The sequence below is a fragment of the Dipodomys ordii genome, unplaced genomic scaffold (genome assembly GCF_000151885.1).
Source record: "Dipodomys ordii isolate 6190 unplaced genomic scaffold, Dord_2.0 Scaffold182, whole genome shotgun sequence".
Taxonomy (NCBI): Eukaryota; Metazoa; Chordata; class Mammalia; order Rodentia; family Heteromyidae; genus Dipodomys; species Dipodomys ordii.
Window position 1 is genome coordinate 1,224,201 of NW_012267398.1, and position 18,844 is coordinate 1,243,044.

Consider the following 18,844-nt stretch of genomic DNA (forward strand, 5'->3'; position numbering starts at 1 on the left):
AATTATAATGTATAATATAACATATATATATTAAATATTTGAAAACCCAAGGAATTTTTTATTTACATACTGATGTAATGACCAAAAGTAGTATTAAGATCGTAGCAATGACACAAATATTTCAATATATGATTATCAAATTTAAACTAAAACAGTAAGAAAATATGCAGTTTTATTTTAATTCTGATCAACATAAAGAGAAAAGGTATGGTAACTTAATCTTCACCTCTACTTATGTTTCCCCAGGTATATCTGAAAATAAAGCCAACTTAGTGTGAGTAGCCTTTAAAGTCCTTGAGGACAACTTTAACAAATGGATGGCTACCTCCAACAACAGCCACAGTGAAAGGCATGGGGAATAAGGCTTTTGGAAAATGTAAACTGGAAAGAGAATCTGTATTGTCAGTGAAATGATGTTCCAAGTCATGACAGAGTACAAGAAATGTGGCTACCTGAACTGAATTAAATTAAAAAGTCAATAGATTTCACTGGTCAATGCAATTACAGCATGAATGAATTTCAATATACCACTAGGGGTAAAAAAGAGATCAGATTTCATGAAACATATTCTTCACAATTATCCATCGACTGCCTGAAGGCAGTCTAAGCAAGAAATCATTGTGATCCAAGCCAAAATGACAAGCCTGTCATTTTGAGGGAATCATCAGCTATAAGGGAGTCACCAGCTATAAAATCTAGATCAGAAATGCTATGTAACAGAGCTCTCACAGCAAGGGGATCTCACAATCTGTAAGTGAAAGTGTGCCCATCAAACAGCTAGGTTACAGTAGATTTCCATAATTAAAACGGAAGGGAAAAATGATCTGAAGCTCTACTAAGCGCCTTGGTTACTGGAAAGCTATGACTGCAGACGGGTAGTTAAGATAATAAGAAATAGCATCCTATATCCTAACTCCTGGAGGCACACCAGGAAAACCATAAGCATGTCAGTAAGAAATGTTGCTGACGTCAGCTGACTGAGCTTAGGTATATGGGGGTAGGAAATATAATTTAATCACTTATGTTCAACTGTTTATTTCCAATTAAGAACAAAACAGGACCCTTAATTGTGCTTTATACCAGGCACAATGGAGAAGAGATAGGGATATTTTCAAGGACAAGAGCAGCAACAACTAGCTGCAGGTATTATGCTGATCACTTCATCTGCATTTTCCCAGCAAAAATTCTCCAACAGCTCTATGGGGTGGTGACATTTTCTACCTCCTTGTTACTTTTGTGGAACCTGAGATTAGCTATCTTATCTAGTGTTATGGTCAATAAATAAAAGTTCTGGTGACTCTTGAGTTAAGCTACTAATCTCTGTGTATAAAACTTCCAGGTGCTGGTGGCTCATGCCTGTTCTCTTAGCTACTCAGGAGGATAAGAACAGAGGATGGTAGTTTGAAGCAAGGTAGGACAGGAAAATCCATGAGACTCTGATCTACAATTAACACCAAAAAAAGAGAAAAGCCGAAAGTGGAGTTGTGGTTCAAATAGTAAAGCTCTCGTCTTAAGCACAAAGGTTCAGGGGTAACACCCATGCCCTGAGTTTAAACTGTAGGACTGGTACTCCCTACCCTGGAAAAAAAGAAAAACAGCACCTTAAAAGTTTTCATTTGAGACCCTTCTTCTTTTTTAATGTATACATTTATACCTATACACTTTTCTACTACTATTTTTGTTTTTGCTGCAGCTCATAGCTTTGGCTGTTTTCATTTTCCTTGGTCTTCAAAAATTTTGAAATTCACCTTTGATTTTCACTTTGATCACCAGAATGAAATATTGCCTCTAGTTTCCCCTTCTTGTAGAATCTCTCTATTATTCTACTTATTATTATTGAATTCTAATTTTATACCCCCATGGTCAGAAAAGATCATTGGAATGAATGCTGTCATCTAACATTAAGTAAAGTTTGATTTATGACCTAAAATGTGACCTATTCTGGAGAAGTCTGTATGTGCGCAAGAAGCTGCTGTTGAGTGAAGAGTTCTGCATCTGTCAGCTAAAACCATTTGATCTATATTGTTGTTCAAGTGAGCTGTTTATTGACTATCTGTCTAGATGTTCTACTTATTTTAAGTGGAATATTATTAAAGTCCACTAAAGAAAATAAACTAAGCTTAAATTTACTGAGAGGAAGGAAATAATAAAAATTAGTAAGAAAGATAGGAACAGATAGGCAAAGGAACAATAGGCAAAAAGTAACAAAGCTAAGATAATTTTTGAAAAGAAAACTGTCAATCCCTAGCCAGACTAAGAAACAGAGAAAGAAGATTTAAATAAATAAGATTAGGAATACCTCCTTTATAATGGAGGTATGTGATACAAAATGAATGTTAAATGATTCATAGGAATACTTACATGGTAACAAAAGGAATAACATTAAAAAGGATAAAATTTGAGAAATATAAAATTTACACAAACCAAATCAAGAGGAATAATTCTGAAAAGATCAATAACATTTAGTCACATTCAGTCAATAATCAAAAATCTCCCAACACTACCAGGCACTGGTGGCTCACGCCTGTAATCCTAGCTACTCAGGAGGCTCAAAGCTAGCCAGGACAAGAAAGTCCCATGAGACTCTGATCTCCAATTGACCACCAGAAAACTGGAAGTGGCACTCTGGCTCAAAGTGGTAGAGCAGTGGCCTTGAGCTGAAGTGCTCAGGGATAGTGCCCAGACCCAGAGATCAAGCCCCATGGCTGAAAAAAAAATTCTCCCGACAAAGGTCTTGATAGCTTCATTGGTGAAATCTACCAAACATTCAAATAAAAAATTAATATAAATGATTCTTCAGTTCCTCTTAAATATGAAAGAAGAAAAATGTCCAAACACATCTTAAAAGGCCAGCATCATCCTGATACAAACAAGGGAAAACATTATAAGACCTTGGTCTTATAGTATCTTTGATGACCTTAGAATGAAACAATTCCTTAACAGCACAGTAAAAATATAATTGTCCTGATCAGTGACCATGCAGAATTATCCTCAATACATTAAAATAAATCACTAAATGTAGGAAGCACAGTGATGGAAAAAAAGAAAGGCAAAAACAATGTTCACTTCATTTCAACAGATAGGGATTTGATGATACACATTCATCATTAAAACTGTTAAAAAAAAAAAAAAAGGGCTGGGAAGTTGGCTCAGTGGTAGAGCACTTGCCTTGCATGCCTGAGGCCCTGGGTTCGATTCCTCAGCACCACATAAGAAAAAAGAAAAAAGCCGGAAGTGGTGCTGTGGCTCAAGTGGTGGAGCGCTAGCCTCGAGCTGAAGAGCTGAGGGAGAGCGCCCAGGCCCAGAGTTCAGGCCCTACAACCGGACCCCCCCAAAAAAACTGTTACAAAATAGATATAGATAGCCCACATATGAAAAACCCTAGTTAATGATATAATCAATACAGACAGCCTTCCCTCAAGATCGTAAAGAAAGAAAAGATATCCACTCTCACAACTTTGTTCCAACAAAATTCTAGAAGAACTTGCAAAAGCAATCGAAAAACAGAAGGAAAACCAAGAAAAGACATACAAATTGGAGAAAAAGAAGTAAAATTATGCATAAATCTCTCTATATAATACTTCTATATATAAATGTGTAACATATTTTAAAACAACAAACCATGGAAGAAGTTAAAAAATACTAAATAATGAAAACAGGAATAAATTTTAAAGACAAAGTAATTGCATACTGAAATTTATACAATATTCATAAAGAAAATTTTAAAACACAGGTGAATAAAAGTACAGATAAATCAAAGGACATACCATGTTCATCAACTAGAATAATTAAACTGTTAAAATTTCAATGATCATCAGATTCTGCATGTTTGTATCAAAATATCAATGGCAGTCTTCCAAGAAATAAAAAAAGTCCTAAAATTCCTATAAAATCACAAAAGACCACCAAATAGGTGAAGAAATCTTGAGTAAGACTTTAACTGGAGGCATACCACTTTCTGATTTCAAAATATTGCAAAACTATATTTTAAACTAGTGTATTATTGGCACAAAAACAGTCATACAAATGATTAGCATAACAGAAAAGAAAATAGAATAGATGGAATAGACTAGAATAGAACCAAAGATTCGAATAGAATAAGAATAGAAAAATAAAAGTGAAAGAATTGGAGGTCTGCAAATCAGATGACTCATATATTGTCAATCCATCTTTGAAAAGAGAGTCAAGGATACAAAATGTGGAAAGAATAGACATTTCAACAAACTGTATCAGGAAAATTAAATATCTATATGCAGAAGAATATAAATGAGGGTTTGATTTGCATTCCCATTTTGGCCAGATGTCCAAAGTTTCTGCATGTATTTATTGGCCATTTGTATTTCTTTTGCCTATTTGTTAATCAGGTGTTGTTTGGACGTTTAGCTTTAGTAGCTCTCTGTACATTCTTTTTTTTTTCTTGGGGGGGGAGGGGGTTCCGGTTGTGGGGCGTGAACTCTGGGCCTGGGTGCTGTCCCTCAGCTCTTCAGCTCAAGGCTAGTTATTGCCAGAGCCTGTATAGCCCAGGATTTTTTAATTTTTTTCTGTTTTAGGTCTTAGATTAAATCCTTTGATCTACTTTAATTTGATATTAGTGTCAAGTGAAAGAATGGGACCTAGTTTCAGTCTTGCACATGTGGATACTCAGTTGTCTAGCAGTATAGCTTGACAAAACTATCTTCTCCAAAGTATGTTTTTCTTTGTGCCTGTATCAAAAAAACCAACTAGTTATAACTATGGTTATTTCTAGATCTTTGATTCTATTCCATTTATCTACCTGTCTTTTTTTGTGCCAGTAAGATGCTGTTTTTATTACCATAGTTTTGTCATAGTTTTAAATCAGGTAATTTCTTATCTCCAGGAATGCTCTTTTCTTTTACACACATGCTTGGGCATTTTTTTTTGTATTTTGTGTTTCAGTTCAAGTAATGAAGGCACTGGAATTTTGATGGGGATTGTGTTAAACATACAAATTGCTTTTGGTAATAAAGCCATTTTCATAATATTGACTTTGTACATTAATGACATCAATGTTTCTATCTCCTGATATCTTACATGTTTTTCTTTGCAATTTACAGTATTTGATATTGATATGTAATCTCCCAGAATGGCCATAAACAAGCACATAAACAACAAATGCTGGAGAAGATGCATTAAGGAGGAAACCTTCAAACACTTTTGGTGAGAATGGATGTCATTATAACCACTATGGAAAACAGTATGGTGGTTTATCAAAAAACTGCAATCAGAACTCCCATAGGATCCAGAGACACTGTTCTCAGATGTGTATCTGAAGGACTGTGAGTCAGAATATAATAGATACACTTCTATACTCATGTATATTGCAGCACTATCCATAATAATGAAGCTATGTTGGCAGCTCAGATACCCTACAACTGATGAATCAATTAAAAATATGAAGTGTATGTGTGTGTGTGAATGTGCGTGTGTGTGTGTGTGTGTATACACACACGTGGAGTACTATTCACCCATAATTAGGTTATTCTCAGGCAAAGCATAGACCTGTATATCAACATGTTAAGTAAAAATCAGGTTCAGAAAGGAAAAGGTCACATATTTTTCTCTCAGATGTGCAAGTTAAACTTTAAAGATGCATGGATATATAGATACACAGATACACACATGATTATATATTTTAAACACACATTTAATATAATTTTATACATACATATTTCATATTTATTACATTAACAATGTATCATATATAGAGAGATATAGTGAGATAGAGACAGACATCAAAGAGAACAGGTATACAATGTAGGACTGTTTGAGGGTATTAGGGGGAAGGAAGAGAAGAAAAGAGATGAAAGAGGAACATCAATAGTGGATAAACTATCATATATCTATCTAAAAATGGAATGACATGAGTATGTCTTCTTGGATGTGTGCTAAAAGGAGTGGGAGGGTAAAGAATGAATAAGTGCTAATTTGGTTGAAGCAATTCATACTCATGTGAAAATAGAATATTGAGATTTGTTGAAAAGATTTTTTTAAGAAAGGGGAAGGGAGGGGCTGGGAAGGTGGCTCAGTGGTAGAGCACTTGCCTTGAGCTGAAGAGCTGAGGGACAGTGCCCAGGCCCAGAGTTCAGGCCCCATTACTGGACCCAAAAAGAAAAAAAAAAGAAAGAAAGGGGAAGGGAGAATATGGGAAAGTGATAAAGGAGATGAGTTCAAACAATGTGCACTGTGAGTATGCATGGAAATGTCACAATGAAACCCCTCAAACAACTAATATATGTGAATAAAATGTCTAAAACGAATGAAATGAATACATAAAACTCAATGTATGCTGGGCGTCAGTGGCTCACGCCTCTAATCCTAGTTACTCAGGAGGCTGAGATCTGAGGATCATGATTCAAAGCCAGCCCGGGCAGGAAAGGCTGTGAGACTCTTATCTCCAAGAAACCACTAGGAAACCAGAAGTGGTGCTGTGGCTCAAGTGGTAGAGCACTTGCCTTGAGCTGAAGAGTGCAGGGATAGCGCCCAGTCCCAGAGTTCAAGCTCCGACAAAAAAAAAAAGTACATGAAAATCAGTCAAAAAAATTAAACACGAAATATTTAAATGTAAGATCTGAACCCATAGATCTACTAGCAGAAAATATGAGAAGAAATTGAGGAGAAAATATGAGTATAGGCAATGATCTTTCAGATATGACACCCAAGTTACAAGAAATAAAAGCAAGTACTTCATTGAACTAAAAAGCTTCTTTATAGCAAAGATCACCATCAACAGATAAAAGACAATATTGGAAGAAACATTTTCAAACTATTTATCTGGGAAGGGATTAATACCTAAAACATTTTTAAGATACTCTAAGTTGAAGCAGATTACAAATCCAAGGCCAGTTCAAGTTACATAATGAGTTCCATATATGCCTATGTGACATAGTGAAACTCTGTCTCAAGAACATAAAAACTGAAATTAAACAAACCTATAGGCTTGATCCTTACTTCTTTTGATCTCCTAAAAAGGGTTTCCCTGTAGACCCCATATAGGATGGCTACTATCAATTAGCATGTGCACTAGAAGTTTCTTTGCTCCCTGACCTGTTCCATGTTTCTCCCCATAGACTTATTGCTATTTGATATACATAATATGTTTCATTGTTCACATTTATCCACAAGAATGAAGGCTGGTTTATAGCAAGAGCTTTGTCTGCTTTGTTCTCTACCATAGCCCCAGAACTGAAGACAATACCAGCTCTATTATAGGTGCTCCTCACATAATTATTGAAAAAGTAAATAAAATATAAATATTTAAAAGAACAAAAGATCAAGATCATCCTTCTAGAGGCTTGATGCTTCATTCTTTGCTTTGTGTCCCCTTCCTTTCTCTTCATTTAGAAAGATGGTCCAAGATGGGCATATAATTAACAACCTCACATTCCCATCATGTAACATATTACATATTCACAGGTTTCAGGAATTTGAATGTGAAAATGTTTGAAGGGATCTTTATTCTGACTCCATACAAACAAAATACTTTAATTTTTGTCTACATTGAAGTAATTTATTATAATGCTATTTTGCAATTAATATGTCTAAGAACTGTTTTATGGCTAAAAGGATAAAAAAAATCGGAGGAGGAAGTTTTCTAATAATTCACTATTATATATCTAAGACTTAGCTACTAAATGTTTAAAATCTCAATGATAAAGATTTTGATATGTACCTTAATACATATTATCATTGAAACCTCTTAAAAACAAACATTTTGAAGCAAAACTACTCTTGAAAAATCTAAGTATAATCTCAACCATTTTGGTGTTGAACTTGATATCCTATGGTGGCCTATTCTACAATTAGTGGATTCCAGTCATGGAAGGAAACATAGTTTGAAGTTTGAAAATGCAAGAATTGTGAGGGAAAAATATATATATATGAACCTTCAGGATATCAGTCAGATATTACCTAAATAACACAAGCTGGCAGTAAACAGGACATACTGGGGTCTGTGAACACAAGAGCACTCCACCCCCCAAGTTAAGATGGTTTCCCAGAGCACTAGAAGTAGCCTTGTGCTGATTCCTGTTAGGTATATGGATTCAAGACATTAATTTTTAAAACACTTCATTGTAGATTAATTCTTCTAGTCCCACACTAATGGTTTTATTGAAAATATAAAACAAATGTAAGATTCACCAACAATGTAAAATTATTTTTCTGTAAATATAATGTTCCTAAAATAGCAAAAATATTTACCAAAACTTATAAAAGTATAAATCATATATTTTCCCATCTATATTAATAAATAATTTTAATTAAACAAATATTAAAGAATTCCCAGGGCACCTCATTTCAATAGCCAATACTTGCAATACACATAGTCGTAACATCTGATACAGTTTCTGAAACTTATTATGTTTCTACTGATAATTTTTTAAAAATGAAGTTATAATCAGAATAAGTTTACTATCGAACTTATTGAGAACGTGTTCTTGAAGACTTATTCTATTTAGTGTTTTTACATGAATAATAAATATGAGAAATCCCTCTGTCAGAATATTTAAGTGTTCATACCACATATTTTCCTACCATATTGATCATATATAAATTCACTTCAATGAAATCAAGAGCAGGACTCAAGTTTTTAAGCCATACAATTTGATTAAGCCCTTTCAATCTATGAAAATAAGATTCTTAGAAGTAATCTTTTTTTCCAAATGGTAATACTTTGTTTTGTTCTATCAAGTATAGTCCCAATAACAGTTATAATGTATTTCATGTCAGAATATATTCTTTTGTAAGGACATGCTTTTATCAAAGATAAGCTAAAGAGACAGGAAAGTATTTGTAAAGAATAAGTGCCAATTTTTCAATAATGAATCAACATTTATGAACGTATCTGGACAATAATAATGTGAATAATGATGATAGTTATAAAATTACAACAATATGATGCTTTTTCTTTGGAGGGGAAAGAAACAAGAGAATGTCATTAAAATGTATTTATAAATTAATATCCATTATACAAATGTAGTGAATAATATTATAATTATGCGTTTCTGAATGCAGTAATTACCACTTCCATAAAGCTATTGATTCACTTCTTCTATGTTGACCAACTATTCAGTAATGGTTGTCACAACAGCAAACAATATCACAAATAATCACTTCTGAACCATCTGTATCATCATATGAAATTCTTTTACAAGCTTGCTCTTCTCTTATGTCCACACAATTCTCAAGAATACTTTTGAGTGAGCATAAATCATACCATGCTCCAAACCTTATATGAGGGAATGATTAGACTAAAAGAAACATTAATCAGCTGGAGACTCTAGTAAGACATAAAAATGTCAATAATGTTTAATGTAATTTTAAAAGAGAAAATGAAAAATATACCAAAAGAATTGAGTCATATTAGTTATTTGATTTCCACTGTGATAGTTAAGAGCCAGGTTGTATATTTGCCGGGTTTGAATGTGTTTCTCAAAAGTTTATGTGTTGAAAGCCTAATCCTCCCTGGGCTGGGAAGGTAGCTTGGTGGTAGTGTGCTTGCCTTGCATGCCTACGGCCCTGGGTTTAATTCCTCAGTACCACATAAGCAGAAAAAGCTGGAAGTGGCACTGTGGCTCAAGTGGTAGAGTGCTAGCCTTGAGCTAAAGAGCTGAGGGACAGTGCCCAGGCCCAGAGTTCAGGCTCCACAACTGACCAAAAAAAAAGTGAAAGCCTAATCCCCATATTCCTATGTTAGATGAAGGCATGAGGGAAAGGACCTTATAATGGCAATAATGCCTAATGAGAAAAGGAAGAGAGATCAGAGCCAACAGCTTTCTCCAGGTGATGCTCTATATCATGTTCATACAGTGGGAAGGGCTTTGCCAGAGGTAAAACAGATCCATGTTGTATCTATCATTCTCTACAATTTAGAGCTAGATAAACCTTTTTCTTAGCCGGGCACTGGTGGCTCACGCCTTAATCCTAGCTACTCAGGAGGCTGAGATCTGAGGATCGCGGTTCAAAGCCAGCCCGGGCAGGAAAGACCATGAGACTCCTATCTCCAATAAACCACCAGAAAACCGGAAGTGGCGCTGTAGCTCAAGTGGTAGAGCGCTCACCTTGAGCTGAAGAGCTGAGGGACAGCGCCCAGGCCCAGAGTTCAAGCCCCACGACCGACAAAAAAAAAAATAACAAAAAAAAAACTTTTTTCTTTATAAATTCCTTTCTCTGAAGTATTGTTACAGCAACAGAAAAAAAATTAGACATAAGCTGAAATACAATGACAGAAAATCTGATATTGAATTCCTGATTGACTATGTCCAACAGAAAAAGATTTTAGATTCCTGGGCAGAAAATGATATATCTTTTCAAATGTCAAGAGCATAATTAACACTTTTTCTAAGGTATTAATTCAATCATACCTTAATAGAGACAGAAAGAACATATATATATATATATATCTATATATATATATATATATACACACACACACATATATATACATATACATACATATATATATTCAATCATTACTCCATCAGCTCAAATTTTATCAGAGTTCTGAAAATGCAAACCATCTCTAAGTATAAAAGCTGAGCATAACATCATGATATTACAGAGAAGCAATAAGAAAATGCCCAAAGAAACAAAACCCAAAAACTTTTATCCCACAATAGAATAAATAGTAAGTTAGACCTCATAAGCTACTCTGTGGACTTGGAAGTAAATTAAAAATATTAAAATGGAAAATCATATTAAGCCAAATCCAAAGAAATATAGCTCCCATGATTTCCCTTATTTGCAATAATTAGTATTTGTCTAAGATAATCTTACTAGATGAGCAGAAAAGCTCAAAAGCTATGTCCATATAACCATATAATATGATGCTAAACGAAATGAACCTCAAGATGTGGAAACAAGAGGTTTTCTTTGTCATTGTTGTTTGTAATTTACTATGTAAATTTTTTGTTTCTTTTGTATGTTCTTCCCCCTATGGTATATCCTCTGTCCATTTTGGTACCCTGCATCTTATATATATATATATATATTTATCTAATTTTGGGAGGGGAAGGGGACTAACAAAACGCTGAAACAAGGACATAGAATGACCCATTGTAAAAATGATACAAGACACTATGTTGGAAATAAGTTTACAACTTCTGGTGGGGGCTGGGGGGTGGAGGGGGTGGGGTGGAAGAGGTAAGGAATAGTAGGAGAAAAACAAAGGAGGGGGCAACAATGTGACAAGAAATGTACTCATTACCTTATTCATGTAATTGTAACCCCCCCCATGGTGTTTTTACAGTAAAATACAATTTAAAAAATCAAAAAAGTTTAAAATGGAAAGAAATTTTGGTTTTCCAAATAAAGGATCTGACAATAAAAAGATGGAAAGTAATATGTAAAAGAAACTCCATTATGTCTCAAATCAAATAACAAAACAAGTTCACATTCCCTCCATATCTCTTGTTTACAAAGAATCTGAGTTAACTAAATTTGTGTTAAAAAAGGAAAAGCCCAACCAAAAAAAATGCCTTACAGTATGTGTTCCTCAGACACTATATTCTATTATGTTTTATTAACCATGTTCATGAAGCATTGTGCTACTTAGAAAGTATTATAGCTTACATCTGGAATGCTCTCAAAGGCTCTCAAAGGCTCATATGCTAAATACTTCATTGCCATCCTGTGGCCTATGGAGAGATAATGGAATCTCTAGAAAAGAGGACCTTGTGGATGGAAGCTGTGTCACTGGGAGCATACTCTTGAAAGGGATATGGGGAAGCTACATTGCTTCTCTAATTTGTGCTGCAGACTTCTTGAGAGAAACAGCTTTTTGCCCTGCCACGTATTTCTGCCTAGGCTTTCCTTTGCCATACTCCCAAAGGCAAGGTCATCAAAGGACCATATGCTGAAACCTCTGAAATCATTTAAGTTTTGAGTTGATTGCCTCAGTTATTTTGTCAAAGCAATGGAAAACTGCCTAGCACTTGAAGGAAAGGTCAAATGCAGATACTCATATTATTTGACCTTTAGGGACTTACTAATCAAATTCAATACAGTACAAGTAAACATCACGAGATGTTGACAGTCAAAACATTATAGTTAAAAAAACCTGAATTGTTAGATATTCTGAGACAAACTGAGATGATTTAGTAACAGAAAATAAAAGTAAAGGTAAACAAAAGAAGATCTTGAAGATGCTGGTTAAAAAAACAAAGAGGAAAATTAGTTACACATATGGAAGCATTATGCCTGGAGCAAAGGTATCATGGAAAAAACTGTATACTCTAACCAGTAATGAGAGGTCAGAGGTGGAGAACTACAAACAGATACAGAACATGGCCTGACTCTGAGCCACAAGGCTAAAGAACAACAATAGACTAATGTCTAAAAGGAAATGTTCATTAAATTACTGAGAAAGCATGAATACATAAGCTGGTATTACTTACCCGATTTATATTGCTGGTCTCTAAAATAGCCTGTAGTAGGGTTTTCTTGAATTCTTCCAACTTCTTATAACACTTTTTAAGTATAAGATTAGACAAATTGCAATCACTTGCCAGTTGAGCCAGAGTACCAACAGCTTCTGTCCAAAAGTTTGAAAAAGGAAGTCTGGGATTATGGTAAAAAGTGATCAAACCATCTAGCAACTGCAAAACAGAATCAGAGATGGTGGAAGAGTCTTTTTCAAGATGAGTTAAGTCTGTTTTCAGGGTACCCGATTCCATGAATTTCTTCAGTTCAAGCAGATGTTGCAAGAACTGCATGTGAGAAGAGAGAGGATTTTCTGGAGTACTATGAGGCTTTTTCACAAGAGGCAATGGTAGAAAGGGCAGAGATATACAACTCTCTGTAGAATCCAAGGATGGCTCCAAAGGTTCAGTTCTTTGTTCATTTGATAAATCACACCCAGAATCATCCATCAAAGTCAATGTACTTTCAGAACTTAGAGGTTCCTGAGATGGCAGCTTTCCTGAAACAGAAGGAAATATAATTATTATCTTCCTAAAGCTAAAATTTCATCATAAAAACCAGATACTCAGATGGGTGCTAGTGGTTCATGCCTATAATCTGAGCTACTGAGGAGGCTGAGATCTGAGGATCATGGTTTAAAAGCCAGGCCAGGAAAGAAAGTCAGTGAGAATCTTATCTCTAATTAACCACCAAAAAGCCAGAAACAAAATTTGCTCAAGTGTAAAATGATAGCCTTGAGCACATAAAGTTCAGGGACAATGGCAAGGCCCTGAGTTCAAGACCAAGACCTGATACAAACACCTAGACATTGATTTTTTTTAGCTGAAAATACTAAACAAAAAATGTGAATATTTAGTAAACATTTAATAAGCAGTGGTGTAAAAGCTGTGCAAATGGAGAAGATTGTAGTTTAGCCTGACATAGAAAAAGATCTAGCTTTACCGTTCTAAAGCAATTGATTTGCCATGTGTTTTCCAATCACTGCCTCTCATTTAACTCCATACTATACTTGAAAGATACAGGGGAGAAAGCCAGAAGATCTGGAGGAGGGTGACAATCTGATATACACTCTAATACTTGACTGCAGAGCAACATAAGGCACTCAGAAATAGAGATTTGCTTAGGGCACTATGAAAACAGGAGCACTGAAAAGCACTGCCTTGTTAGATAAGGCTAACCATGAAGAAGTAACACAGAAATACTTTTAAAGCATAAACAGGAGTTCAAAGTTAAAGCTGGAATTGAAGAAGGAACAAGAATTCTATAGAGCAAAGGATTAAGTACAAAATCAGGTGTAACAAGAAAAAAAATAGCAATGTGTATGTAAGGACTCACATAGTTTGATGCTGCTTCCATAGAAACTATAAGGCAAGAGTTTAAGATGAGGAAATCTGCAGGTACAGACAATAAAACATTATAAAAGGTATATTAACAAACCAACAATTTTAGAATTTATTCAATAGGGGACAGGGTGAATTTCAAACTTGAATAATGAAAATCTTTTTTGGAAAAATTAAATGTATATAAAAATACCTGATACAAATATAAATCTACAGCAATAATATCTATATCCCTTATCTGTGTGCATATGCCACCAAATCTAAATCTAGTCTATCTTTGATAGAGAGGATATCATCTTAAACATGAAAAAGGAAAGAGGTGGTGATTATATTAAAATGATTATCAGTAAAATGTACAAGCCAAATTGAGATGGATTGATAAGCTCTCACTGATGATTCTAAAACACATACATCCATTCAAGAATGCAAGCTTAAAAAATATTTCTCCCAATAATGGGAACACAAATGAGGTGTGAAAAAAGAATAAGGCAAGGAAGTAAAAATAACTTAGAATACATTGTTGATAAAGGAATGGCTAAATTGGGAGTATGATGAAAGTTAGAGAGATTAACTAAACATTGCTCTACAGTGCTAATATCATGGGATGAGATAGATGAACCAAGAACGTGTCATGAAAGGGAAAGGAAGTGATTCACCAGAGAAATAAACAGAAAATATCCAAATACAAGGTGGGAGTCAGTTTACTAAAGGGACATATGCATTCCTTTCTGAACTGGAGGAGTAGGTACCAACCACAGTGAAAAAATATAGACAAGAACTGGTATAAGAGAGATTCTACTGGGTTTATCTTGCTGCTCTTTTTCAAGGAGGTTCAGATGTCTCATTAAATTGTTGGTTTCAGATCCCTCCAATTTGTTGATGTAGGAGCTTCTTCAGTAAATGGTGCTGGCAAAATTGGTTAACTACTTGTAGAAAACTAAAATTGGATCCTTATATATCACCCTGCACCAGAATCAACTCCAAATGGATCAAAGACCTCAAAGTCAAAGCAGACACTCTGAAAACATTATAGGATGGAACAGGAGAAACCCTAGGCCTCCTTGGCTCAGGCCAAAATTTTCTTAAAAGAGACCCAGAAACACAACAAATCAAACAAAGGTTGTACAAATGGGATTGCATGAAGTTGCACAGCTTCTGCATGGAAAAGGACATAGCTAGCAAGATCAATAGAAAGCCTACAGATTGGGAGAAGATCTTCACTAGCCATACAACAGACAAGGGCCTCATATCTAAAATATACTTGGAACTCAAAAAATTAAATCCCCAACACCAAATCCTCAAAGAAACAACTGCCCAATAAATAAATGGGCTAAAGACTTGAAGAGAAACTTCTCTGAAGAAGAAAGAAGGATGTCCAATAGACACATGAAGAAATGTTCAACCTCCCTAGCCATAAAAGAAATGCAAATCAAAACAACATTGAGATACCACCTCACCCCAGTTAGAATGGCTATAATCAAGAACTCTAACAACAACAGATGCTGGAGGGGATGTGGACAGAAAGGAACCTTACTTCATTGTTGGTGGGAGTGTAAACTTGTTCAACCACTTTGGAAAGCAGTATGGAGGTTCCTCAAAAGACTTCACATAGAGCTCCCCTATGACCCAGCAATCCCACTTTTGGGCATTTACCCAAATGTCTACAAACAAGACCACACTAAAGCTACCAGCACAACTATGTTTATAGCACCATTATTTACCATAGCTAAGATATGGAACCAACCCAGATGCCCCTCAGTAGATGAATGGATCAAGAAAATGTGGTATATATACACAATGGAATTCTATGCCTTCATCAGAAAGAATGACATTGCCCCATTTGTTAGGAAATGGAAAGGCTTGGAAAAAATTATATTAAGTGAAGTAAGCCAAGCCCAAAGAAACATAGGTCCCATGGTTTCCCTTATTTGTAATATCTAGTATATGTATGAGTCAAGCAGGAAAGGTCAGATAATGTGATGTCAGGAAAATGAACCCTTAGATATGTATTTAAATGTTTTTTTCTTTCATGCATTTGTTTCTAACGCATTTATAAGATTATTTCTTTGTAGCTTTGTATGTCCCTCCCCCACAGTATAACCCCGGCTTTCACTATATTTGATGTTGGTATAATTTGTGGAGGAGATGGGGAAAAACAAGTCGTTTAAGGATATAGGTGGACCCGATGCAACTATGAGAAGTACAAGTTGTCATGACAAAAACGAACTTTACAACTTTGGTGGGGGGGGCAGGGGGTGGATTGGGTGGGGAGGCAGGGGGAGGCTGGGAAGGGATGTGAAGGGTAAACAAAGGAGGAGGCTGCAATGCTTGATAAGAAATGTACTCATTATCTTGTCCATGTAATTGTAACCCCTCTGTACAGTATGTTCACAAAAAATTAAAATTAAAAAAAGAGAGATTCTAAGTAAGTGAAATAAGCCAGACCCAAAGAAACATAGGCCCCATGGTTTCCCTCATTTGTAATTAGTATATGTCTAGGATAGTCCTAGCAGAGGATCATAATAGCTCAATAGTAATGTATATATGACATATAAAATTATGCTAATTGAAATGAACTACAAGATATGGAAACAAGAGATTTTTTTTCCTTTTGTTGTTTTTTATGTACTGGATGAAGTTATTTCTTTTTCTTTCTTTTTTTTCCTTTGGTTTATCCCTTGTTGTCACTGATTTTTGTTTTTTATTTTGATACCCTGTGTCTTGTAGACACATCTGTCTGATTTGGGGAGAAGAAGGTGAATAACAAATGGTGAGCCAAAGGACAAAGGGGGAACCAATGAAACAGCAATACTCAAGACACTATGTTGGGACTGAACTTTACAATTTGCGGGGGAGGGGGGAGTTTGGGGAAGGGAAAGTAAGAGAAAATGAGGGATAGGGTAACAATGTTTGACAAGAAATACACTTATTACCAAGGTATAGTTCAGTTCCAATATAGTGTCTTGTGAGTATTGCTGTTGTATTGGTTCCCCCTTTGTCAGGTTGGGGGGTGTGGGAGATGGGAAGGGATGGGAAAGGGAAACAGAGGAGGCAACAATGATTGATAAGAAATGTACTCATTATCTTGCCCATGAAACTGTAACCCCTCTGTACGGTATTTTCACAATAAAAAAAGAAAGAAAGAAACTATAACCCCTCTGTACATTACCTGTACAATAAAATAAAATTATTTTTTAAAAGAAAAAAAAGGTTCATCTCCAATCTTATGAACTATGAAGCAGCCAAAAAAAATCTAGGCAGAGATGTTGACCTAGAAATTAGATACACTAGGGATATTGGAGAGGGTCTAGTCTCACAGTACATGTCATGGAGAGGGTCTAGTCTCCAATATCTAGGGATATTGGAGAGGGTCTAGTCTCACAGTACATGTCAGAAGTCCTTGGGATGTAGGTCGTTTCTGAATGTATGAAAACAGTTATTGTCACTCAGGGAGAGTATAGGTAGTGAATAGGACTGAGGATCAAAGAAGAACTCTATGAAACATCATATTTGACAAGTGAATGGAGAAAGAACAGTTATTACAGATGGAAACAATTAAGAACATGTAAGAAGTATAAAAAGACAATGTGATGAAAGCCAAGGAACAGTTTTAAGAAAAACTGTAAGCAAAATATATACAATATGAATGGTTCAAAAATGATCTGTTAAAACTATCAACTTTGTTCTTGTTGTTTTTAATGTACTAAGTGAAGTTATTTCTTTTTTTCTTTCATTTTTTTCTCCCATGGTTTATCCCTATTGTCAGTGTATTTATGTGGTACTGTGTGTATTATATACATTGAATAAAAGAAGGAAGGGGAACAAAAAATGGTGAGACAAAGGACAAAGGCTGAACCAATGCAACAGTGATACTCACAAGACAGTATGTTGGAAATGAACTTTATAACCTGGGGGAAGGGGATTGGAGGAGAGGGAAAATGGGAGAAAAACAAGGGAAGGGGTAACAACATTTGCCAAAAAATTTGTTCACTACCTTAGGTATGTAACTGTAAACCCCCTGTATATTACCTTGACAGGAAAATTAAATTAAAACAAAACAAAAAACTACCAAGGAGGAAATCATTTGTGACTTTGTCCATTGTAGTCCATCTAGATCAACTTGGGTCACTTGACCAGGGAGGAAGAAGACAATGGACTTAGGAGTAAAATTAACAAAGCAAAATGTGCCAATTCAAAGGATTTAGATCAGGAGGGCACAAAATCAACAATAACTGTCGACAGGTATAGTATGATACATTTGGAGAAACTTGAACAATCACATACAAATGAAAAATAAACAATGGAAAATCAGAGGTTGGAGATATGAGAGACAATAACAGGGATTGAAATGGTGTAGAGCACAATGAAAGGGTCAGTCTCAAAACAGGAAACTGAACTTTCCTCTGAAGGTGAAGGAAAGAGTATGAGAATGTTCCTGGATGTAGAAAGCTACCATTGTCAATAGGGGAAGTTAAAGAAGCTCTTACCTGGCCATCACACATTTTTGAAATTCGGAGACAATGAGATAATAAATAGATGGGAGTAAAGAATGGTCAAAGTGACAGCTTGATTATACTTTAAATATTTGCAAATCTATTTAATTGATGGAGAAATAGAAACAGAAGCTCAAGCTTCCACAGCCACTACAACTGTGCCCATATATGCTCTTTAGTTGTCACAACAATGTATGTATTTCAAGCTTAGGTTGATGGTGCAGAAAGTTAAAAAGCATAGTAGTAGCAAAAATGATGACCTATCAGCAAAGCATTTAACAGCTGGTGGCAATTTTTATACTGAAAGAGTCAGACAATCTGATCAATTTAAGCAAACATTATCTTTTATGAGCCAGGATAAACAGTGGAGATATCTTCTCAACCTACACATTAAAAATGATGTTATAATTATTCTACTTTTCTTTCATGAGAAGCAAATGGCTCTCCACAAAAATCAGTGAACAATTTTCTTAATGTACTCAAAATTTCCACCAAAGTAGGCTAAACTTCAGAGATAATGATTTCAAGGAAGACTCATAAAATGACTTCTGCCAAGCAGAAAGCTGATTTGTG

General features: G+C 35.2%; 1 protein-coding gene across 1 annotated transcript in view; it reads right to left on the reverse strand.

Moving 5' to 3' along the window:
- Mei4 (meiosis-specific 4 homolog (S. cerevisiae)) overlaps window positions 1-18,844 on the reverse strand; it is a 135,302-nt gene that overhangs the window by 88,368 nt on the left and 28,090 nt on the right. Inside the window, exon 3 of the mRNA XM_013034107.1 lies at window positions 12,414-12,932. Coding sequence (XP_012889561.1) covers window positions 12,414-12,932 — 519 coding nt within the window. The remainder of the gene's footprint in view (window positions 1-12,413; window positions 12,933-18,844) is intronic.